The sequence below is a fragment of the Phoca vitulina genome, unplaced genomic scaffold (assembly GCF_004348235.1).
Source record: "Phoca vitulina isolate PV1807 unplaced genomic scaffold, GSC_HSeal_1.0 scaffold30, whole genome shotgun sequence".
Lineage (NCBI taxonomy): Eukaryota > Metazoa > Chordata > Mammalia > Carnivora > Phocidae > Phoca > Phoca vitulina.
Window position 1 is genome coordinate 23336243 of NW_022589733.1, and position 24170 is coordinate 23360412.

At 58.8% G+C, this 24170-nt stretch overlaps 2 protein-coding genes across 7 annotated transcripts in view; one reads left to right on the forward strand and one right to left on the reverse strand.

Moving 5' to 3' along the window:
* Positions 1-81: 81 nt before the first annotated feature.
* Positions 82-20707, forward strand: MTSS2 (MTSS I-BAR domain containing 2). 4 transcript variants are annotated; one of them, XM_032424219.1, is made up of 15 exons: positions 82-215; positions 4911-4972; positions 5064-5137; positions 5924-6008; positions 6099-6190; positions 6277-6351; positions 6681-6689; positions 7609-7766; positions 8207-8314; positions 9167-9264; positions 10736-10952; positions 16580-16654; positions 16990-17166; positions 17329-17494; positions 17571-20707. In XM_032424219.1, exons 1-15 carry the CDS (start codon positions 147-149, stop codon positions 18332-18334), a joined length of 2229 nt encoding a protein of 742 aa, XP_032280110.1. In that variant the 5' UTR covers positions 82-146; the 3' UTR covers positions 18335-20707. The 4 variants fall into 4 exon arrangements, with proteins under 4 accessions (XP_032280110.1, XP_032280112.1, XP_032280111.1 ...); XM_032424221.1 differs by having other exon boundaries at positions 10832-10952; XM_032424220.1 differs by lacking the exon at positions 6681-6689.
* An 88-nt stretch (positions 20708-20795) lies between these two features.
* Positions 20796-24170, reverse strand: part of IL34 (interleukin 34) — a 57569-nt gene continuing 54194 nt past the window's right edge. For all 3 annotated transcript variants that reach the window (XM_032424225.1, XM_032424223.1, XM_032424224.1), the window contains 2 exons: positions 22035-22170; positions 20796-21802 (listed from right to left, as the gene is read on the reverse strand). In XM_032424225.1, the coding sequence (XP_032280116.1) occupies positions 21630-21802; positions 22035-22170 (309 nt within the window). In that variant the 3' untranslated portion in view covers positions 20796-21629. The remainder of the gene's footprint in view (positions 21803-22034; positions 22171-24170) is intronic.

Consider the following 24170-nt stretch of genomic DNA (forward strand, 5'->3'; position numbering starts at 1 on the left):
GAGGCCGGCCGCTGAGCGCCGCCCGGAGGCGGAGGCCCGGCCCGGCCTCGGAGCGAGCGCCCGCCGCGCCCGGCTCCCTCGGCTGCCGGCATCCCGCGCCCCTGCCCGCGCCCGCCGTCGCCGCCGCCGCCCGGCCCGGCCCGAGCATGGAGACGGCGGAAAAGGAGTGCGGCGCCTTGGGCGGGCTCTTCCAGGCCATCGTCAACGACATGAAGGTAACGGGGTGCGGCGGGGCCGGCTGCCCGGCGGGCGCGCGGGTGCGGGTCCCCTCTGGGGACGAGTGGCGGCGGGCATTGGGGCCCCGCTGTGTGCGCGCGCCGCGCTGTGTGTGTGTCCTTGTCTGAACGCGTCCGGCCTGCGTCTGCTGTGTTGCCTGGGTCGCGGGGTGCCCGTCTGAGGGGGTGTGGGTGTTCGTGTGTCGGGGTGTCCGTGCGGCGCCCGGGGTCTTTAAAGGCCCGGGGTCGGCAGGTCGTAGCGCCCCCCGTGGGGTCCCGACCTGCTCACACGCGGGCTCCCTGCGCCCCCGACCCGCAAATCATGAATGGGGTTTGGCTCCGGTGTCAGCTCCACGACCCTAAATTTGATGGGTCCCGGGTCTCGCCGGCCTCCGCCCCCTACCACCGCCGTGCACCCTGGGCCCCCCAACTACCACCCACCCCCCCGCCCCCAACGGCCCTGGAGCCCAGACAATGCTGTCACCGCCAAAGCAGGGAAAAATAATAAAGCGGAGAAGCATTAACTCCTTCCCCGCCGGCCTTGGCCTCTGTGCTCGACCCTGCGAGGCCTCGACCCTGCGACTGCTGCACCCCCCCATCCCCACCCCTGCCCAGGTCCCCTGAAACAGGCCCTAGGAAGCTGCAGGACTCCAAGGCCTCTAGGCTGACTGTCCCTCTGTCCTCACCTTGGAGGGAGGAAGGGAGAGGGTTGGGGTTTCTGGAGCAGCCCCAAGGGGGAACCTACTAGCACCCCAGGCCTTCAGCACCAACCCCCAGCCCCTCCCCCCCTTGATTGGCCAAGGCGGTGGGGAGCAAGCCACCAGCTCTTGGCCCACCACTGACTCACTAGTTGGGGAAACTGAGGCCTGGGAATGGTCAAGGTCATTAAGGAGACTGTCCAACTCTGTCCCTGACCTCATCCCTCTCTGTTCATCTGGGGAGCAAGGGAGAGCCTCTCCCCAGAGAGGCCAGGGCTTGGCAGGGCGGGCGCAGGCTGACGAGGCAGGGAGGAGTTCCAGCTCCAGTGACAGGACAGGGCCGGGCACCGCGCTCCTACCGCGCTCCTCTGAGGCAGGACTGCAGGGCAGGGGAAAGAACTGGGCTCTCCACATGAACTCCAGAGAGCCCCCACCCTATCGCACACCCCCAAGTATACAACACAGAATTCCACGGTGACATCACAGGCCCAGGAGGAAATACCACACACCAGTGCTGCTGGCCCCACAGTGCCCAGGCAGGCCCTTCCGGAGGCTCCCGGTGCTGCCAGGGGAACAGCCCTAGGGGCAGCGGCCGGATCCCTGCCCCTGCAAAAGGCCTGAGGCAATCCCCACCTAGGACTACAGGGTGAGCAGCATATAGATGCCCCCGCCCCATAGGGTGCTCCCCTGAGACCTCCATCCCTTGCAACTCTCCCTCGGGGCCCCTCTGGCAGCCCTCAGAAGTCCTGGCCTCTCTCTGCCCTCAGCAGGCCCTCCTGTCCTGTGGACATCACAGCCCTGGCGCTGGGATCCCTTCCTGGGACCACGCAGCCCAGACCACCCGCCCCCAGCTACTCGCAGTGCTGGCAGAGAATGGGACCTTCCGCCACCCTCCTCCCGCTGGCAGCCTCTCTGCTCAGAGGAGAGGGACAGGACTGTCCCTCCCTCCTCAGGCAATTTGCATGGAACTCTGAGATCAGAAAGAAGGAAAAGGGAGATATTCAAGCTGGATTTTCTGACATGTGGAGGTTTCACCTGGGGCGATCCTAAGTACCTAGGACATATGCATGTGTTCAGGCCAGGGACAGAGCAGGGGACTGGGCCACCTGGAGGTTGATCACCTGGATTTGGGGAGCAGCTTCTGGCTGTTTCCCTCGGTGATCTGAGCCACAGAAGCAGCAGGGCTTCCATAGAGGAAGGGGGCTGAACTGAGGAGACTGAGCCTGCCCCATGAAGCCTGTCCACAGCACGTCCACAAGACCCACAACACCCCCCAGGACCGAGCTGCACCTGGAGGCTGGAGGCCCCGAGCTGCACCTGGAGGCTGGAGGCCCCGAGCTGCACCTGGAGGCTGGAGGGTCGGGAGGAGGGCGCCAGGTCAGGGTTCGGGCCAGGCACTCAGGAGCTTTCCCTGCCTCTGTGCCTCACTTAGCTCAGATGCCCACTGGGTGGGTGCCAGGCTGCCCACTGAAGCTCAGAGGGGCAGAGGCTTGCCCAAGATGGCAGGACAGGGCGAAGCACCTTCAATGGAGTGAAGGGGGCCTCCCCTCAGCATTGGCCCATCCAGGAAATGGGCCCATAAATTTTGCCTGTCCTCCCAAGAGTGGGGAGTATGGCCCAGACTTGGGCCCTGCTGGGTGGGAGGGGCTTCCAGCAGAGAGGCAGGGATCCCGAGTCCCTTTTTTTTTTTTAGCCAGCATTAACTGAGCACTTACTGTGCACTGGGCACGGTGCTAAGTACTTCCCCTGCAGGGCCTCCTCAAGTCTCCCCACGGACCCAGTGATGTAAGTGCCGTTCCCAGCCCGATTTGACAGATGAGGAAGCTGAGGCCCAGAGTGGAACCCTGGCCCAGGGTCACCCAGAAAGCCCCCTCTCTGGGATCACAGCCAGGACTACAACCCCCGCCAGATCAGAGACCGTCTCCGAGGGCCAGGAGTCCCGAGCACCTCTAGTGACAAGCCCTGGGGACAGAGTGGGTGTTTCTCCCATCCCTGCAGTTCCTACCCCCTCCTCCCCTTGCTGCCCGATGACCCCCTCTCTCTACCCTGGAGGCAGGTGTAGTGACCAGTCGTGGGATCAGATCTTGCCCCTGCCGTGTGGAGGCCTTGAGCAAGTCAGTTAATCTCTCTGAGCCTCAGTTTCCTGACCTGTAGAATGGGGGTGATAGTCGTATTTATTTCACAGGGCTGTGCTAAGGACCCGACGACACGCTCACACAGCGCAACAAGCGCTTGGCCAGCAGCGGTCACTGCCACCTAGAGTCCTAGAGCCTGACAGCCAGGGCATAGCCAGGGTGAGGGCATGGGCCCAGGTGAACCCTGAAGACCCTCCCCTGGGACACTGGCCGCCCCGCCCCCCCCACCTCTTCATCTCCGGGTTCTATGAATTACCTACCGGTGAGGGTGAAGCCCTGGCCCTTAGAGACCAAGGTGCTCAGGTCTCCCTGCTGAGGAGGAACTGGGCCAGGCCTCCCCCCATGCTGTGCCTTGTCCCCTCCGCACTGGGAAAGCTGAGGAGGTGAAGGTCTGGAATGGAGTGAGCCTGGCTGGCTGGAGGCTAGGGAGATGGGCCTCAGCCTAAGGCCTTTCGTGGGGTAGGAACTGATCTGTCCCCAGCTTCTCCTAATTCCTTGTGTTCTGAGACTGCCCAGAGGCTGCAGAGGGGCTGAGAAGGTGTCCTGGGGGTCAGGACACCTGCCCCTCGTCCCCTGCCTCCTCAGCAGTGGCTCTTCTCCCTGGAGGTCTTAGCAAGGCTTCAGGGCTGGGATGTGGAGGTGATGTGAGCATGCCATCTTTCAGAAGACTCTTGGGGGTGCCAGGGTGAGGGTCAGCTCCTTGGGATTGCCAGGGACAACGTACCAGGCTCCTTTACCCTGAACTGTGCACACATGGAGACAGCCCACCCACAGCCTCCCCCATCCCGCTCCAGCCTGTGTGGACTTCTCAAATATTTGCTTTCCCTGGGCACTGGCTGGGCTGGGAGGAGAGGGAGTTTCTACGGCTGTCAGAAGCTGTCCTGTCTCCTTTCCACCCCTGCAGGCTGTCCTCAGCCAGAGAGGCCATCTCGAACCTGCCCCTGGGTTCCAGTCTGGCAGAGCTTCCTTCTGAAGCCATGAGGGCTGGGGTCTCTGCCTTCCCTGTTTGCCTAGCACCGAGCACCCCAGCCTACGTGGAAGGGAGGGTTAGAAGCCCTTTCGGGCTGGGGCTTTGCTGGCCTTGGGCTCCCCTTCAAGCATCCAGGCCTCCACGGGGCTCTCAGGCCAGGGCTGAGGTTTCTCCAGGACCCATCCGCCATGGGAGGGCGCATTAGCCAGAAAAGCCCCTTGATCAGACTGGACAGCTTGGTCGCCAGGAGCTAAGCCTCCCCACCGGGAAACCCCCTCCCAACTCAGAGCTTTGGGCCAGGCTGGGATAAAGGCCACACTGTGTCCCCAGGAGGGGAGGGGAACTGGGGGTGGAGAAAGGTGGCTCTGTTGGCCGCACAAGGCCCCATTGAGCCTGAAGCCTGGCTGTCCCGGACAGGCTGGCTGGGCCCTGCGGCAGTCACAGCCTCCCCAGGCCTGGGAGCCACTGCTGCTGGCCTGGGATGGATGGGTGTCCAGGCCGGTCACAGCTTCCGGGGCCCAGGGTGGGGTCCCCCAGAGGCCTCAGTTCAAGACCTGGCCTGCCTGAGCCCTGCCATTTACTGTTTCCATCCCCTCTGAGGGAGGATGTGGGCCAAAACGGTGCCACCGTAGACAGTTGTCTAGACTTCCTGACTGTCAGGGAGGGAGGGATGAGCAAAGGCACCTGTTCCCAGGGCCAGGCCTTGTTCAATCCCCATGGCTCTGTCCTTGGTCCTCGGTCGTCCCAGAAGGCCCAGGAGCCTCCCTCTCCGTAGGGGCAGGGCCAGTCCCTGAGAAACTGGCCAGAATCTGGACGGAGGCATGTGGGGAGCCCAGCCCAGGTGGAGTCTTCCAGCCTCCAGAATCTCATTACCTCTCCATCTCCTCGGCAGAGCTCCTACCCCATCTGGGAGGACTTCAACTCCAAGGCCACGAAGCTGCATTCCCAGCTGAGGTGAGGCTGCTGAGGGCGCCCCAGCTGGGGAGGGGGCGGGCAGCGGAGAGGACACCTCACCCACGGACCGTCCCGCTGTCCATCTCCCCAGGACCACTGTGCTGGCTGCTGTGGCCTTCTTGGACGCCTTCCAGAAAGTGGCAGACATGGCCACCAACACCCGAGGTGGGGAGGGGGCGTGGCCGGAGGTTGGGTACGCCCCAGGTGGGGCTTGGAGGCTGGGCAGGGTGAGCGGAGTGTGAGCCAGGGAGAGGACACTGGGCGCAGTTGGGACACTGAATTCTGTTCCCTAATGGAATCGGCTGGTCGTCGAGTGAGCCTCTTCTCACTGGTGGCATGCAAGCAGGAGCGGGTGAACGGTGACAGGGATGTTACGGCGGGCTTTCCGTTCTCGCTGTGGGCGGCCAGCTCCATCCCTCAGCCACAGCTGTTCAGCGTCCGACCGGCCGGCTGCCTCTCACCCCCTCTCCTCGGCCAGTCTGAGAGCACGCAGGGGCAGGCACGCCCCTGTTGGCCTTGGCGTCTCCTCCGCCTTCTAGTTCAAGTAGCAAGGACTGGGGCCCCTGAGAACAAGGTAGCGGGCGCTTGCTCGCACTCACGCCTGCCTTGGGGCACCTGGAGGGGCTTCCCGCCAGGGCTGGAGGGGATTTGGGCCGGCCCTTTGGACAGTCTCTCGCGCTGGCCTGACCACCAGAACACCCGCAGCTGCAGCGGGCGGGCACGGCCGGGATGCGCAGGGCCTTGGTCCAGCACAGAGGAGAGTCACCGCAAATACTGAGAACAGATCAAATCCACCACCCCCCCGCCCAGCACGGATCGCGGGATCCCGCAATGCTGGGGGCGGGGCGCGGGCTGCGAGCGGCGGCCTTGGCGGCCCGGCGCGCCCCCTCGTGGCCGAGGCTGGGACTGCCCGTCGGGGCCCCTTCCCACGCTGCGCGCTTGCCTCGCCAGGGGCCACACGGGACATTGGCTCGGCGCTCACGCGCATGTGCATGCGCCACCGCAGCATCGAGACCAAGCTGCGGCAGTTCACCAAGTGAGTGGGGGCCGCGGCCAGGCGGGCGGCGGGTGCGGGTGACGCAGGGAGACCCCGCTGGTGGCCCTGACCCTCCCGCCCCGCCCGCAGCGCCCTGCTGGAGAGCCTCATCAACCCGCTGCAGGAGCGCATCGAGGACTGGAAGAAGTCGGCCAACCAGCTGGACAAGGACCACGCAAAAGGTAGGCCCTGAGCTCGGGCCGGGGCTTCCTGTCCTCATTGTGCAGAGCTCCCCCATCATAGCACTCCTCTCTCACCCCGTGCACAGAGTACAAACGAGCCCGGCATGAGATCAAGAAAAAGTCTTCAGACACACTGAAGCTGCAGAAAAAAGCACGCAAAGGTAGAGCCCACAGTGGCCCATGGAAGCGTAGCCCCACGGGGCCCCACTCCGTGTGCTCCACATCCTAGGGGTGCCCCAGGGCGTCATCCGGGCTGGAGGGGCCTTATCCTGGATACAGGACCCTCCAACCTGCTGGGTGGGACAGAGGGAGCCTCCCTGTACCCCAGACCTGGCCCAGGCCCTCCCCTCTCAGGGAGGCAGCAGGAGGCCCAACAGGCCCAGGCACCCACACCCCTGCCCCAGGAGTGGCTCTTTCCATCCGGCTGTCTTTCACACATTCTTTCTTTCTCTGTCTCTCTTTCTCTCCTCCTCCCACATCCTTCCTGTAGAGCTACTTGGTAAGTCAAATGTCCGTCCCTCCAGCTGCTCCTCCCGTCCTTGTCCCATTTGTCTGTCTCCCCCAGCTCAGGGCCATTGGAAGGAGCCTCTCCAGGCCAAGGAGGAGCAAGGAAGGCGGTCGGTCCAGCGAGGGAGGGGCCCGGGGCACAGTCCTCCTGGGGCCCTGGGGGCCCCTGGCCAGGGATGAGTCCCAGGCCACTGCTGGGTCAGTCTGCCAGGCCAAGAGGGGTTGGAGCGGGCAGGGTGGGGGGCACAGGCCCTGGCTGTCCCGCTCCCACCAGGCCCGCCCAGTTACCTGTCGCCTTCTCACATCCTGTCTCACCATCTCTACATCATCCTCTTGCCTCTCTCTGTCTCTCTCGCTGCTTCTTTGTGTCGCTGTTGCTGTCCTTGTGCATCACTCCCTGAGCTGAGTGGGAGCCCACGCTGAGACCACCCCCTCCCTTCCCCCGGGGCCCAGCCCCTAGCTCTCCTGACCCCCACACCCCTCCGCTGAGCCCCCAGGCTCTACTTTGTCGGGCTCCCACCCTCTCCCTGTGCCCTGCGAGGTGAGTGGGTGCTGGCCCATGGGCAGTGAGGGTACCCCGGGGGGTGGAAGTCTCAGCCGTGGCGGCCTCTGCTGGACTCACCTGAGCACACCTGCTCCCAGGGTGGCTCCCGGTGGGCTCTGCCCACTCCAGGTCCGGGGTGGCTTTGCAGCTTGGTGTCTTTCCTGTGTGTGTGTGTCTGTCTGTGCTCTCTGCCTGCTCTGGGACCAGCCCTGGCACAAGCCCCAGAGTCCTGGCTGCCCTCCCCAGTCCCCGGGCCCCTATGGCAGTGCCCAGCCCCACGGCAGGGACAGCACCACGGGGCCTGAGCCATGCACACAGCGAGCCGGGCCGGCGTCCCCAGCGCGGCCTCTCCTCCCAACCCCTCCAGGGAAAGGAGACCTGCAGCCTCAGCTGGACAGCGCCCTGCAGGACGTCAACGACATGTACCTGCTGCTGGAGGAGACGGAGAAGCAGGCAGTGCGCCGGGCCCTGATCGAGGAGCGCGGGCGCTTCTGCACCTTCATCACGTTCCTGCAGCCCGTGGTGGTGGGTCCCTCGGAGCCAGAGGGGTGTTCTCGGCATCCCCCGCCGTTGGGCTAGTTGGAGGGTCTCTGTGAATTTGAGGAAATCCCAAGAATCAGGATTTGGGAGCCACCAGTGGGAGTTTTTCGGGGTGACTCAGAGGCCCCAGCAGGTTGGACAGGGCCCAGGGTCGACCCCTCAACCCCCGAGAAAGGCCGCTTGTCAGTGCTACCTGGCTGGGTGCCTTCAGAGCTGCGTGCTCACAGCCCAAAGACAGGTCTCATAGCTCATGGTGCACTAATTTGGTCTGGACAGATGGTCACACTGGCCCCAGGGTGTCCAGTTCCAGCCTCGATCAGACCCAAGCAGTGTTGGGGGAGAGGGGAGAAGCAGGGGAGGCCTGTTCCTCCAGGGTGAGGGGGGGCCGGGGCAGGACCAGTGGGTCTGACCCGCTGCTTCCCCAGAACGGCGAGCTGACCATGCTGGGAGAGATCACCCACCTGCAGGGCATCATCGACGACCTGGTGGTGCTGACGGCGGAACCCCACAAGCTGCCCCCCGCCAGTGAGCAGGTGCGGCCGTCCTGGGGCTAGGGGACAGGGGAGGGGATAGCCTGCCATTGGTTGGGGGACAGTAGAGGAAAAAACAGGACAGAGGACCAGACATGTCCCAACACGTGCCGTGGGACATCCAGGAGCACCTTCCCGGGGGAGGGGTGGTGTGCACAGGACCCAGTGGGGGGCCTGAGTCTGAGAGCAGATGGGGGGGGGTCCCATGGGGTTGGGCCCCGTGTCTGCCCTCAGGCTCCCCCTGAACAAGCCAGACCTGGTGACGCCTGCCTGTCATCCATGCCCAGAACCTGTCCCCTCCCCTAGACCCAGGCACACAGACACCTGCCCACACTTGCCACCCGCTCGGTGCACCACTGTGCTCCCACTGCACGAGGGTCGGTCCTACGTGACAGGCCCATGGCGTTGCTCTGGTCCGGTGCCCGCTGTGCGCCCGGCACTCTGCCCAGCACTTTCCACGGCCACCCTGTTGAACCCCCCTGCCCCATGGCCCCTGCAAGACAGGAGTCATGGGCTGCTCTTCACGGGAGAAACCAGGTGAGGTTCCAGGAACTTGCCCAAAGGGCACAGCAGAGCCAGGATTTGAACCCCATGGTGTCCCTCATGGTCACTCTCGCCTCCTCTGCCAGTGACAGTGAGTCCCCAGGGACCCCTGGTTCTCCCATGCCCCCCTCCCCTGGCAGCCCTGCTTTCAGACTCCCCTGGAGGGTCTCCTGCCGGGGCTTGGCTCTCAATAGGGAAGAGAGTGGGGGGGCCTCTGTCCCTACTAGCCCTCTCTGGGGACCCCCAGACAACACTAAGGCTCTCTGCAGGGGAAGACTGCCTCCGGTGATTCCCATCTCTGTCCCTGTCCAGGTGATCAAAGACCTGAAGGGCTCAGACTATAGCTGGTCCTACCAGACCCCCCCGTCTTCACCCAGCGGCTCCGGCTCACGGAAGTCCAGCATGTGCAGGTCAGTGCGGGGTTGACAGGGGGCAGGGAGGGGCAGGGGCCCCCAGGGAGGGGAGGGGTGAGCTCCCAGCAAAGCTGCATCGAGATCTGCTTCCGGGCCCCAGAAGTCCCCCAAGTGCGTCACAGAGGAATTGGCCTGCAAGCAAAGGGGACAAATGTAGCCCCATCTCGAGCCCGCTGCCTGCGCAGGCGTTGGGGGGGGCGGGGGGCAGGGCGGTTTCGTTGATGGAGCAATCACTGTGCGCCAGGGGCCGTGCTACATGCTTTATGCATTTTCTTCACTGAATCCTGACACCACCGTATCAGGTATGGTGTTGTCTCCATTTCACAGAAGGGGAAACTGAGGCACAGGGTCCTGGCATTTCACAACTGGGCTCTGCCCAGCCCAGCAGAGTCGACGCGGGTGGAGGGATAGTAAGAATCTAAGATCAAGGGTGGGCACAGACGCTTCTGGGAAGGTGTGCTGAGGCCCCAAGGTAAGGGATGCTCCAGCCTGGCTGGTTCCTGAGTGCTGGTTCCCGGCCAATGCCTCAGCCTGAACCGGGGCCCATGCTGGCCCCTGAAGTCTCCTTCATTCACGGTGCAGGCTCAGGATCAGGGACGCGTCCAGGGCTGGCACTAAGACAGCGTTTGGAGGAGACATTTAAGATTCAAGGTTCCTCAGCGGGGAGGGCAATGAGCACAGATGAGTTACTGGTGGGGGAGGCCCCTCTGTTCCAGGCTCCCCTTCCCCAGAGCCACCTCTGGCTGGGCACCTGGGCACGGGAGGTGAGCTGCGCAGGGCCATCAGCAGCTCCTGTCGAGGGAGGAGGGCCTGGGTCTGTTAGACCCCAGGTAGGGGTCCGTCACAGCAGGGAGGGTTGATGGCAGAGGACACCCATGACCCAGGGTGGGGGCTCAGTAGCTTCAGGATCACAGTCAGAAAGAAAGCAGCCTTCATTGCCCGAGAGTGAAATGGTTACACAGAGGATGTGAGCTACGGAGGGCTGGACACACTCAAGGGGATGGAGGCGATGAGGACAATGGTGGGTCCAGGACGCACACAGACCATCACCGCACCCTAGATATCCAGTTAGGATTTGATGGCAAAGATCTGACTTTGAGGAGGCAGTCCAGAGTTGGGTTCTAGCCCCAATGGGACAAGGTTTGATGCTTAGTGACTCAGTTTCCCCATCACCAGCCTAAGGTCTACTGTGCTTAATGGCAAAGTAGGAAGCAAAGTGACTGCTTGGCCCTGGGCATGCCCTGGTACACGGCTCTTGGGTGCTGTCTCCTGCCCGGGCCCGCCTCCTCCCGACCCCCCCCATCCGAGAACCCACCTCTTCTGTGGCACCCGAGTCTCAGGACTTGTAGTCTGACTTTGTCTTTTCCTTCCTTTGCCCCTCACCTCTGCCCTCCACCCTTGTCTGTCACCCCTCCACGCGCACCCTGTGTCTCCCTGTCCGGCTGCTGCCCCCCCCCCCCCCCCCCAGCGCCCCCAGCAGCAGTAGCAGCGCCAAGGGCGGCGGAGCCCCGTGGCCCGGGGGTGCCCACACATACTCACCCGGTTCCACCTGTCGCTACCGCAGCCTGGCACAGCCAGCCGCCGCCCGCCTCTCCAGTGTCTCCTCCCACGACTCTGGCTTCGTCTCCCAGGACGCCACCTACTCCAAGCCCCCCTCACCCATGCCTTCCGACATCACCAGCCAGGTGAGGAGGCGTCTGCACGGCCTGCAGCTGTGGCACCTGGCCTCACCGGGGCCCACCTGGCTCAGGACCAGGGTTAGAGCAGCGGGCATCCGCCACAGCGGTGTCAGCGGGGGGGTCTTGTGCCCCACTTGCTCACCATTTCCTGACTCCTTACCGACCGCCTTCTTCCAGCCACGGGAGCCCCGAGGGGGCTGCTGCGCAGCTCTGATCCCTGGGGACCCTCCCCCTGCATAGGCTTACCGTGATGGGGTAGTGACCCTAGAAGGCATCCCCAGGAGCCCCAGGACATCCTCCTGCTTCTACACAGTTGGGCCAGCTCACTCGGAACCCAGAGACTGGCCCACGAATCTCCTCAGATGCAGGCTCAGATCCTGCAGCCTCAGTGAGATGGGCGAACGGGGGGACCACAGTAGAAGACAAAAGGAGGTCAGGCCACCTGCCCAGGGGGCTATCCTCAGGGTGTCAGGAGTGACTGCATTTGGATCCAGTCTGCTCTTCCTCCCCATCTAGGCTAATGCCTCCATTTGGGCTCAGTATTTTATGTTCTGGATTTTTGCTCAAGGATGTCCCCATTACACTTGCAGTCTCTCTCCCCGTGCCGGCTCATTCCCGTCAGGACACAAACAAGCTCCAGCATCATGCATTTTAAAAGCCCTCCCTTCCCCCACCATGTTATCCTCCAACCACCTAGTATCCTTCACAACAGAACTTCTCAAAAGAGTTGTCTGCACTGACTATCTCTACCTCATTTCCATTCATTTCTGTCTGCTTCACCTATGTAAAACTGAAAAATTTTAGATCTGTTATTTTCTCCCATATGGTTTTATGCATGTTTGCTGTATATATTTTGAGATTCTTCTGTTAAGTGCATACAAGTTTAAAATGTCAACTCTTCATAGTGAATTGAATCTTCTAACATGATGTAGTTGATCCTCTGCTCCTTATAATGCTTTCTTGAAGTCTCTTTTGTTTGATATTATTACAGCTATCTCAGCTATATTCTGTTCAAGATTTATATTATCCTTTCCCATCTCTTGGCTTTTAAACTCACTATATCTTTGTGTTTTAGATGAGTCTCTTATAAGTAGCAGATGCCTAGATTTTCTTTTATATAATAGTTTGACAATCTTTATCTTTTAATCAGTATTTTTTTTAAAGATTTTATTTATTTGACAGAGAGACAGTGAGAGAGGGAACACAAGCAGGGAGAGTAAGAGAGGGAGAAGCAGACTCCGTGCTGATGACCTAAGCCAAAGGTAGACGCTTAATAACTGAGCCACCCAGGCGCCCCTTATTCAGTATTTTTAGTCCACTTATATTTATTGTGATTACTGACGTATTTGGACTCCTGGGGTTTTTTTTTTCTGTTTATTCCTTCTGCTTTTTCTGTGCTTCTTTTGTCTCTTCCCTTGCCATTTGTTTGTTTTTCTTTTTCCCATTTGTTCCCCCCCCCACTAGATTCTAAGTTATACTCTATTTCTTTTCTTTTACAGGGTACCATGAAATTTTACCGTACATCCTTACCATTCACCTCCTGAATAATTCAAGGATCTTAATAAATATTTTAACTTAGTCACCCACTTCCTCCCAACTTATAAGCTATTATATGTTATTCTCTATTTTTTAATAACACAAATGATATTTTTCTACTTACTTTCGTTATCCTTTTGTACATAAAGTATTTGTCTAGATTTCTCCATATGCTTACATATTTCTTTGTTGATCATTTTTTCTCGTACCTCAAGTCTTCCTTTCTGAAGTATAGCATATCCTTTAGAAGTTCTTTTAGAATAGATCTGTAGTAGTAAATTCTTGGTTTTTGTTTATCTGTAAACATGCTTCATTTGGTCGTCTTTCTTGAAAGTTTTGCCGGGGACACAATTCTGAGGTGACAGTTGTTCTCTTCGCACACTTTGAAGGTATTTTTCCACTGTGTTTTGGCTTCCATCATCAGTTAAGAGGTCCTCCGTCAGATCATGAGCTTACTTTGCTCCCTGGTCACTTTTAAGATCTTTGCTCTTCAGTTTGTGTCTAGTTGCAGATTTGTTTTTATTTAGCCTCACTTGATATGTTTGTATTCCTGTATCTTTGTATTCATGTCTTTCTTATGTTTTGGAAATTTTCAGCCATTATTTCTGTATTCCTACTTTCGTTCTTGCTATCGCTTCTTCTGAGATTGCGATTCAGTGTCTTGCCAGACCTCATTTATCCTTCTGTGTATCCTTCTCTTAATTCTCAGATTTTCCTTCTCCTCACTTCTCTGTATGATGTTCTGGATCATTTACTCAGGTCTGTCTTCCAGTTTCCTTTTTCTCTACGTTACAGCAATTTTACCTTTCCTTTGAGGCTTTTTTCTAACTTGGTATTTTGAAATAATTTCAGACTTGTAGAAAAGTTGCAAAAAGAGTACAGAGTTCTCACCTACTCCTCCCAAGCCTCCCCTAATGTTAACCCCTTACGTAGCTACGATACTATTAACTAACCTACGGTCTTTTCTCAAATGCTGCCAGTTTTCTCTGGTCTAGGAGTGCAGGACCCTGTTCTATCTCTTGCGGCTTCTCTAATATGTAGTCGTCCTTCAGTCCTTCTTCTTTCATGACTTTGATACTTTTGATACCGGTCAGGTATTTTGTAAAACATTTCTCGGTTTGGATGTGTCTGGGGTCTTCCCATAGTTAGACCGAGGTCACACATTTCTGGCAAGAATACTGTACCAGTGGTGGATTGCTGTTTCTCATCGTCACCAACCCTTGGTATTTTACATCTTTCTCATTGTAGCCATTCCGGCGGGGGGGGGTGGGGGGGTGCATCTGGTAGTGCCCTGTATTTTTAATTTGTACTTCCCCAACGAGGAATGAGGTTGAATACCATTTCATGCTTCTGAAGGCCACTTGGCTGTCCTCTTTTATGAAGGACCCGTTCACATTTTTGCCCATTTTTCTACTAGGTGTTTGTTTTTTTTTCTTATTGATTCCTAGAACTTCTTATATATTATGGATACAACTTCTTCATCTGAGATCTTCTCTGATTCTGTGGATTCCTTTTTTACTCTCAATGGAGTCTTTTAATGACCTAAAATTCTTAATTTTAACGGATATCCAGTTTGTCCAATTTATTCATTTTTTTAAATTGTGCTTTTTGTGTCCTGAGATAAGCCTTTTTCTACCTTTTTCATTTAGATCTGCAGCTCATCAAGAATTGATTGTGTGCACGCGTGTGTGTGCATGTGTGTGTGTGTGCACACATATGATACGAGGTAGGGGTCATTTTTCCATACAGATACCTAATTGGCAGTGTATTGAAAAGGCCATTTTTCCCCCCACTGCACTATAGTGTTGCCTTTGTCATAAATCAGGTATTATGTGTATACCTGTAGCTGTTTTCGGAGTCTGTATTCTGTCTGCTGGTTCATTTGTGTTCTCATACCAAGACCAGGCCACTTTAATTATTGTGACTTTATACAAAACTTTGATAATGTGGTAACAGAAGTCTTCCAGCTTTGTTATTCAATATCCCCTTGTCTGTTTCTGGCCCTTTGCAATTCCTTGTATTCCTTAACGTTAGCTTGTCAGTTTCCATCAAAAAAACAGTAACAGCAACTCCCGGGGTTTTGACTGGGGATTGCTCATGTCTCCATTCATTTTGGCTTTTCCTTCTCTCGGTGATGTTTTATAGTTTGCATGTAAAGATCTTGCACATCTATCACTGGATTTTTTTTTCCTGGGTATTTAATGTTTATTGATGCAATTTTATTTATTTTAAAGATTTTATTTATTTATTTGAGAGAGAGAGCGAGCGCAAAAAGAGCAAGCGGGGAGAGGAGCAGAGGTAGAGGGACAAGCAGACTCCATGCTGTGCGTGGGGCCTGACGTGGGGCTGGACCCATGACCCTGAGAGCATGACCTGAGCCAAAATCAGGAGTCAGATATTCAACCAACTGAGCCAACCAGGCGCCCCTATTGATGCTATTTTAAATTATATTGGCTTTTTAGGGGGGGTTTTGTTTGTTGGCTGCTGATATTTAAAAATTTGATTTTTTTCTTTGGTATATTGATCTTACATGCAATAATTTTATTAAAATCACTTATCAGTTCTGATAACTGTAGACTCTTCTGAGTATTCTGCATATGCAACAGTCATGTCTTTTATGAGTAAGGACTGCTTTTTTCTACCTTTCCTATCTTGTGGCTTTCTGCTACTTTTTTTTTTGCCTTACTGCCCTCCTAGGACTCCCAGTACTAAGCAGAAATGGTGATCGTGGGCATCCTTATCTTTTTCCCACCCTCTGAGGGAAATATATTGATATTTATGTAGATACTCTTTATTATCAGATTAAGGAAGTTTTTTCTGTCCCTAGTTTAAGTGTTTGTTCATGAATAGACATTGAATTTTCCCACTGAGTGTTCCAAATGCTTTTTCCATTGGGTTTTTTTGCTTTAACAATTATATTGGTAAAAATCTAAATTTGTTTCTTGTATCATCTGAATCCTCACCTGTGGTGCTTTGTTTCCTTTTTTATTTTGGTGATCTTGGTTCATCATAAACTGTAAAAAAAATCTGGGGGTCTAAATTAAGGAGAATATGGAGAGTTTGACAGGGCAGGCGTGGTACTAAAAACGGACCTTTTGCAGGTACCCTGGCTTAATTCGGGCCATCACAGGGCGAGCCCCCCACCTTGGCCCTTGCCCAGTCTCCCAACCACTGTACTGCACTCAGCGTGTGCCTCAGGGAGCGCTCATGGTCCTGTGTCTGCCCTGACTGCCTTTGTCTTCATTCTTGTGTCTTCTTGTGAGTTGGGGGCTTCCCAGGCCACCTACTCCCCACGACTGCCCAGAGCAGGTGTCTCCCCTGCACGCTTGGTCCACTCAAAAGTGGACCTCTGCCCCCACCATTCTGTGACCTAGTTCTCAAGGTCTCCAGGGATGCCTCCGTGTCCTCATCTGATGGACCCCGGGCAGCCCGGCTCCTCCACAGGGCAGGTCCTTCTGAGTTCTGTGGCATCGTCTGCTTGTGGTTTTCTTCCCACTTCTCTGGCAGCTCCTTGTTCCTCTCCTTTGCTGGACCCTCTTCTTGCCAGCCACGGAGCGTGGGCGTGCCTGGGGCCCTTGAACCTTCTAACTGCCCTCACTGCCGAGGTGACCTCACTCTGTCTCGTGGCCATGGATCGGTGGCCCCACCCTTGTCTTCTCTCTCATCTCCAGACCTGTAAATGCGGTTGCCTGCATCACAGCTGCGCGTAAATACCTGACAGGCAGCTCAGCGCTGCGCGTGCAGGATGGAACTCTGGACTCCTGCAGGCCAGCCCTTCTCAGATGACAAGGACACCGTCAACCCCGCTGCCCTCCCTCGTGTCTCTCTTTCCCTGGCCCACCACATCTGGGCCATCGGCAGCGAGTCCGGTTGTTAATTCTCACCACCTCTGGCTCTTGGGCCGGGCCGCGGGGTCGGTCGGTGCCCGCAGTGTGCGCTCAGGGTGCTGAGATCTGCCGCAGACGCTCGCAGGGGTGGCGGGGTGGGGCGCCGAGCCGGAACGCCCCACTGCATGCCGGCGCTGTGACCGGGTCTGTTCTCTCCTCTCCTCCTGGCCTCCCCGCCCCGTCCGCCGCCTGCTCGCCTCTGCATGGCAGAAGTCCTCCAGCTCTGCGTCCTCAGAGGCCTCGGAAACCTGCCAGTCCGTTAGCGAGTGCAGCTCCCCCACCTCGGTCAGTGCTCCCCACTTGCAGTGGGACGCAGGGAGGGTGCAGGGTCAACCAGAGGGGGGTGCACACAGTGCCCGCTCCCCACAGGAAAAGCCTCCTGGGCACGCCTGCAGCCACTCCCAACACACATCTTTCCCTCCTGGGACATGGCCATCCTACCCCTGGGCCTGGAGGGACTGAGGGGTCATGGCACCCTCCACGCTCTGCCCTTGGTCATGATCATGAGCCTGAGGCCCCCTTCTGGGCCTGAAAACCCTGAACCTCAACTATAGTGAGGGGATCCTTCACTGAGGGCGGCAGGGCCAAGGGCCCCCTGACCCGTCTGCCACACCCTGCAGGACTGGGCCAAGGCGGGTCCCCACGAACAGCCCTCGGGCACCAGCCTACAGCGGAGGAAGGACCGAGCGGAGCACCCACGAGACACGGAGCCAGGCCTGGCCAGCGGGGGCACCCTGGGCCCCAGCGGAGAGGAGGCGCCACGACCCCGCATGTCCCCTGCCACCATCGCAGCGAAGGTAGGCGCCGGCTCCCCTGGCAGCCCAGCCAGGACTCCATCTTCACTGCCAGGCCGGGTTCCCCTGGCGGGAGCGACCTGTAATTCGGTGGGGGGGGGGGGGGGGGGGGGGGGCGGGGGGGGCGGGGAGCCGGGCTTTAGCCTGCAGTCTTACCACCCCCAGCACGGTGAGGAGGTGTCCCCCGCGGCCAGTGACCTGGCCATGGTGCTGACCCGCGGCCTGAGCCTGGAGCACCAGAAGAGCAGCCGGGACTCGCTGCAGTACTCCAGCGGCTACAGCACGCAGACCACCACGCCCTCGTGCTCCGAGGACACCATCCCCTCCCAAGGTAGGCCCTGGGGCCGGGGCTGGGTCACCGGGCCTTCACAGCCCCGGCCCCGGCCCACTGCATCCCGTGCCCCCAGGCTCCGACTACGACTGCTACTCGGTGAACGGGGACGCGGACGGCGAGGGCCCGGCCGAGTTCGACAAGTCCTCCACCATCCCCCGCAACAGCAACATCGCCCAGAACTACCGCCGCCTGATCCAGACCAAGCGCCCGGCCTCCACCGCGGGGCTGCCCAGCGCCTCGGGCGCGCCCCCCGGCGTGGCCACCATCCGCCGCACGCCGTCCACCAAGCCCGCCGTGCGCCGCGCGCTCTCCAGCGCCGGCCCCATCCCCATCCGGCCGCCCATCGTGCCGGTGAAGACGCCCACGGTGCCCGACTCCCCCGGCTACGCGGGGCCCACGCGGGCGGGCAGCGAGGAGTGCGTCTTCTACAGCGACGAGGCCGCCTCGCCCCTGGCACAGGACCTGGCCAAGGCCTCCCCGAAGAGGCTGAGCCTACCCAACACGGCCTGGGCCAGCCCGGCCCCTGAGGCGGCCGGCTACGCAGGGCTGGCGGCGGACGACGAAGACCAGCAGCAGCAGCTGGCCGCCAACCGGCACAGCCTGGTGGAGAAGCTCGGGGAGCTGGTGGCGGGCGCCCACGCCCTGGGCGAGGGCCAGTTCCCTTTCCCCACCGGCCTGGCCGCCGCCGCCGCCACCGCCCCCACCGAGGAGACGCCCAGCCCGCCCCCTGCCACCTCGGGCGAGCCCCCGGCCGAAGACATGCTGGTGGCCATCCGCCGCGGGGTGCGGCTCCGGAGGACCGTCACCAACGACAGGTCGGCGCCCCGCATCTTGTGATGGCGCCCCCCTCCCCTGTGGCCCCCGCGAGAGGCAGGTGGCCTGGCAGGTGACCCGCAGCCGCTCAGAGCCAAGGCACAGCGAGGAGACAGCAGACAGGCAAGCTTTCGGATATTTGTTTAAGTCACGTGGGATGGAAAGACACTCATCTTGGATTGCAGCATTTAAATGGGAATGACTTCTTTAACAAAGCTCACCAGCTCTGAGCCTGCAGGTCTTGAACTGGGTTTGGAGCCTGTTTTATATGTTTCTTGCCTGTTCTGCTCCTCCTCTTCCTCTTCCACAGGCCCTGCCCTCCCCCCCCCCCCCCCACCCCCGTCTCTGGGAGCCTCCCTGGGCCCGCCCGCCGCACCTCAGGCGATCCGGCCCAGCTTCTCCCTGGTCGGTGGTGCCCGGGGCTTCTCCTGAATGCTGTTCCCCTCCGCCCCTGCCCGGTCCCCGCTCCTTCCTTCTCTCCCCTCTCCCAGGTTCCTCTCCCTTAGGGAGGCAGGCTGGCTGTGGAGGGGCCAGGTGCCCAGTCGGCTAAAGTGTCACAGAACGGCACTGGAGGTGGGGAGGCCCAGGCTGCTGTGGAGGAAAGAGGCCCACAGGCCCAGGGCCCCAAGTGGAGTCTTGGGGATCTGTTTGGAGGCGCTGTGGAGCCCGAGGGGCTTCGGGTCCTAGCTTCCCCTCCCGGGGAGGTGTGGCGGGGGCTGAGGGGCAGGGCAGCAGGGAAGGAATCCAGAGGCCCGAGAGGCCCGAGGGGCATCTGGCCAGCCCTCCAGGAGCTGCTTTCAGATGTGTGTCCTCACCTGGGCACGTTGAGAATTTAACTCTGGTGGCACTTTGGTCCAAAGGTGGTTTCGGGCACCTTTGGGGATAGGGGCTGGAGCTGTAGAGGGTGTGGGGGTTATTTTATGAATATAATAATAGAGCTGACGACTGGACAAGGACTGTGTGTGGGGACAGGGTGGACAGTACAGGGTGTCCGAGAGTGCCTGAGGGACAGGGGTCCTCACAGTGGCCTGGTGGGCCCATGGCAGGACGAGGAGGGCCACATTGGCTTCCCCAAAGCCAAAATAAGGTTGGAGAGGGCCGGTGGCGGGGGGGGCGGGCAGCACGTCTCCTTGGATGGGGCTGGGGTGCGGTCCAGGGAGCTTGGCTTTGACTCTCTGTTGCCAGAGGAGATGCCATCCTGGTGCAGTCCCCTCGGAGTCCAGTCCTGTGCTGGCAGTGGGTGCGGGGTGGGGTGCCCGCCAACTCGAAGCAGGTAGAAGCAGGTGCGTCTAGGGCGAGTGGAGGGCTTCCTGTTGTCCTGCAGGCCAGCAGAGAGGGTGGCCGGGCTCAGAGGGCGGAGGGACCACAGGGTGGGCCGGGGGGGTGGGGCTCCCGAGGTCAGGAGAGCAGGCTTTTCCTGGTCTGGAGGGGATGGGGTTGGGTCTGAGTCTCAGCGCCAGGCTGGAGCTCCTGGTAGTTCTGCAGGGAACCGGGATCCAAGCAGGGTGGTCAGGCAGGTCTGGGGAACCAAGGCAGCCCCTGGGTGGATGGAGCCCCCCCAGGCTCCCAAGGGCAGACGGAGAATGGTATCTGTAAGTTGCTAGGTCTGAGAACAGCCTTGCTGAACGCTCCAGCCAACCGGAGAGCCCAGGTCAGGGTGCCTGGAGAGAGGGCCCAGGCGAGGGAGGGCCTGAAGAGGCCGGGAGGGCAGGTGGCCCACTGGGGAAGGCCCGGGACGGGGTTTCCGCTGCCCCTTCCCCGCAGGGCTGTGCTGGCGTTTACCCGGTGGGTGGAGGGAGTAAGATGCAGGATGGGTGATGTTAGCAGGGTCAGGGGTGGAGGGGTGGCTTGGGAGGCCCGAGGAGGGGGTGGGCATGGCAGAGCCACCCCGCCTCCAGGCTCAAGCCTCCTCCCAGCCACCCCAGGGCTGTACATAACTCCCCCATTCCCTTGGCCACCTATCTATCTCCCATTTAGTGACCACCTCTTAGGCCCACCCCCTTGGGATCCGAGCCAACCATCCCGCATCACAAACTTTGGTTTGGGGGACTTCTTCGTGTTTTTTTTTTTTTCATTTGTACAGAGAAATATTCTTTTCAAAAGCGTCTTTTGACTGAAGTAACTTTTCTGGTGCTGTTGTTAACTTGTTCCTTTTTTTAATTTATTTCCCCACCCGGGTCTCCCCTCCTGGTTCCTACTCACCCTTTCTTCCCTCCACCCCTCCCCCCATCCCATCTGACCCATTTTGTTTCTTTTCTTTCTGTCCGTTTTTGGATAAATTCTCCTCTCCTCCCTGCCCCTTCCACCCCCACCCCCCTTGATTGAAATAGTCACTGCTACGAGTAACAAATGCACTGTGAAGACTCCAGTATTAATAAAGTTGTACTGTAATTAACAGCCCTGCCTCCGCCTGGCTCCCTCCACCGCTGCTCCCGGCCCTGTCCTGCCCCAGATCCGGCCTGGGGAGCACGGGGTCCGTGTTGCAGGGGCAGGAGGGGCCGGGTCTTGTGCCAGGAGCTATGCTTTTGAACACCTCCACTCTGTCCTGGCCAGGTGGAGCCAGGGAGGGCGACCAGGGGGCACGGAGGAAGACCTCCCTGACCCCCTGTGCCCCTCAGTCTGTCTCGCTGAGGCCCCAGCCACTAGGGCAGGCCTGGAAGAAACTCAGGCCCTCAAATACCGTTTCCAGGCCGCCAGGTAAGGCTTCATCCATTACAAATCCCAATCTTGAGACCCAAGCCCCAGGGCCCGACCAGCCCACCCCGCTCCTGCATCCTACCCTTGACCAGCTGGAACTGGAACTTGGAGGCTCGCTGCCCTCTGGGGTTCACCTTTGCAGATGCAAACCAAACCAAAACAAGCAAGTGTTTGTTTAATAGAAAATATAAGAGGAACTGGAAGAGCATCCACTGTGGCAAGACGTGGTGTGTGGCTTCCTGCCCTCTCCCCATGCTCACCCCCCACCCCCCCACCCGGCGCAGTTTTCACCTCTGCAGGCCACGGGAGACGCTCAGCGCCGCCTCCAGGCAAGGGAGGCAGCCCAGGTGGTGCAGGAAGGGGAAGAGAACTCTGTCCACGTTCAGGTGCCCCCAGGCCCCCGCTGCTCCAGGTGAGACCAGGTGAGGTACAGAATGCGGGAAGCCGAACCCTTCTCAGGCACAGAATCCCCTCAAAGGAAAAACACTCTCCTGGGGGGGGGGGGGGGGCTCCTCACCACTGCCCAGACAAGTCTCAGGCTCAACCGAACTGTGGGAGAACCTCCCGCTGCCCCACACAGGCTGCTTGGGCCAAGAGGCCTCGGCCTGTGCCCTCAGCAGCTTCACTGAGCCGGGGGTCCAGGCGTGGATCCTGGGGAGTGGGGCAGGGAGATAGGGGGCCTCTGGGACAGAGGGTATAGCCGGGTAGCCACGCACTGTGATGAGGGCTCTGGGCTGTGGGGCTGAGGGCTCGGCACCTCACAGTCCTGCCAATTTAGGACGGAACTTTGTTTACCTGCAGGAAACAGGAAAAAAAAAAAAAGACTGCAGGAGTGGTCAACAGCCCCCCTCATCCCCAGACCAAGCCCCATTGTTCTTGTCCCTGTACCTGGGGCCCATCTTGGCTTTCCGAAATGCCCTATAGCCCTGGGGAGTGGAGGGCGTGCCCCGGAGGGTCCTGGTCTGCTCAGTGACCCTGCGTCTGAAGCCCGGTGTCCTGCCCCCAGCCCCCCCCACTTGTTCCTTACAGCAAGAACAGTACAGCAGTTCCATGACCCGGAAGCAGTTGTCCAGGAGGGCTTTGGGTCGCACCAGCTTCAGGCTTAGCCTCGGGCCACTCAGGAGTGACACTACCGCCTCCACCTTGGGGCCGACCTCCACATCCTGGAAGGGAGGAGACCGTCAGGACCATGGGTGCCACCCCCCCCAACCCCAGTGAAGAGGCAGGGCCATATCCCAGGAGAAGCCTGGAAACTGCCCTGCGTGGAGCTACACAAACCATGGAGGCAGGGGACTATGACCAGGGGGGCCTATGGGTAATTTCTCTCCTTCCTGCAGGCACCAAGTTACCTGGGAGGGTCCCCCTCACCCAAGCCCTTCATCACAGAGGCTCCTCTTTTTCCATCTTTGGAAAAATGATTGTAGGGGGCATCCTTGCTGTTCTAGCCCAGGCCCGGCCACCCGCACACAAGGGGTCCTGGGCCTGGGAGACTGTCCTTCAGGATTCAAAGATCTCCACTGCCTGCAGGGAACAAGACAAAGGACCTGTGAGGGCCGTATCATGAGGACACCTGGGTGCCAGGCACCCCGGGCTGGGCCAGTCTCCAGCTCCAAACTCAGGGTGCTTCTCTCCATAGTACTTAACAACAGGGGGCACAGTGCGGGGAGCAGGCAGGCACACTTGGGGGATGGAGCAGGGGGCCAGAGCTGGTGCAGGAGACATGGCCTAGAAAGGAAATGTGGGGCCTGAGCCAGGCAAAGACCTTCCTAAAGGGAGTGTACTGGGTTAAACGGTCTGTCCCCTTAATCCCCCCTCCAAAAAAACTACGTCCAGCCCTGGGACCTGTGAACATGACCCTATTTGGAAATAGGACATTTGCAGATGTAATTAAGGATCTCCAGATGAGATCAATTTGAATGTAGGGTGTGCCCTAAATCCAATGACTGGCGTCCTTGTAAGAGGGGATGCTAGAGGGAAAGGCCATGTGAGGGTGGAGGCAGAGGTTGGAGTGACATGGCCACAAGCCAACAAGAGTAGCAGCCAGCAGAAGCGGGGAAGAAACAGGAAGGGTCCCTGCTCCCTAGAACCTGCGGAGAGGGCGTGGCCTTGCTGATATACCCTGGGTGCAGGGTTTCCGGCTCCAGGTCTGCGACAGGAGAATTTCCATATTCCGCCACCAGTAAGTGGTCATTTGTCACAACAACCCAAAAAAGCCAGTCTACAAAGGCTTGGAAAGAGAAGCGAGGGTGGCAGGAGGGAGAAGGGGCCTGTCCCGTGGCCCACTCCCTGGCAGGGAGAACCCACTGCGCACCAGATGCTGGGCATATTTGGAGTGGGGCACAGACCATTAACTCTGTGAGAAAGAAGACAAGACTTAAAGCTGATTAAATCTGAACCACGTGGGCAGCTCCCAAGAGCTCAAAGTCGGGCTCTCACCAGGAAAACCAAGGATGCAAAACTGTCTCTTCAGGTCAGCTCCAACTCACATTGCCCACGGGCACGAAAGCGCCACCAAGGAGACCACTGGGCCTCCGCCAGAGCCTCCCCAGAACTCCCAGCAGCCTTGGGCTCCTAAACCCTAGTGTCCCCCGCAGCTCTCAGCTCTGACTGGGCAGCAGGGGGGGCTCCCCGGGGAAGGCTCCTACTGAGGGAGTAGGGCAAAATGGGAGTGTGGGGAGGGGTCCCGCAGTACACCCATGGCCTGCATGGGCTCACACTAATCTGTGAGTTTACTCTGCAGGCTTTTTAGAGGACACATCCCTGAGGCCTCAGATCAATCCTATGGGGCAGGCAATGATCAGGAACCTCTATTATTATTATTACTATTATTTATTATTATTTTATTATTATTACTTGAAGTCCATAGTTCACTTTGTGCTGTACATGCTATGGACTTTGACACGAACAGGATATTACAGTGTCCTGGAGAAGCACTTCATTATACTCTAAAAACCTCCTGTGTTCATCCCTCCACCTATTCATACTTCCTCCCCTCTCCCCCAAAAAAGAAACCTCCAGAAACAAAGCCACAGGGTTCAATGACTTACCTGGGATCCAGAGCAAGAGAGAGGGAGCCCAGAGTATGCCCTGCCCCCAGCCCAGGCCACCCACTGGGCACTGACCATCTCTTCCTCTCAATCATTTTTCCCACACCCTTCAGGAC

Coding starts and splice junctions, on each gene's coding strand:
- MTSS2 (XM_032424219.1), top strand. CDS start 147: ATGGAGACGGCGGAAAAGGAGTGCGGCGCCTTGGGCGGGCTCTTCCAG. Junction 16,655..16,989: donor AGTGCAGCTCCCCCACCTCG/GTCAGTGCTCCC, acceptor CACACCCTGCAG/GACTGGGCCAAGGCGGGTCC. Junction 17,167..17,328: donor CTGCCACCATCGCAGCGAAG/GTAGGCGCCGGC, acceptor TACCACCCCCAG/CACGGTGAGGAGGTGTCCCC.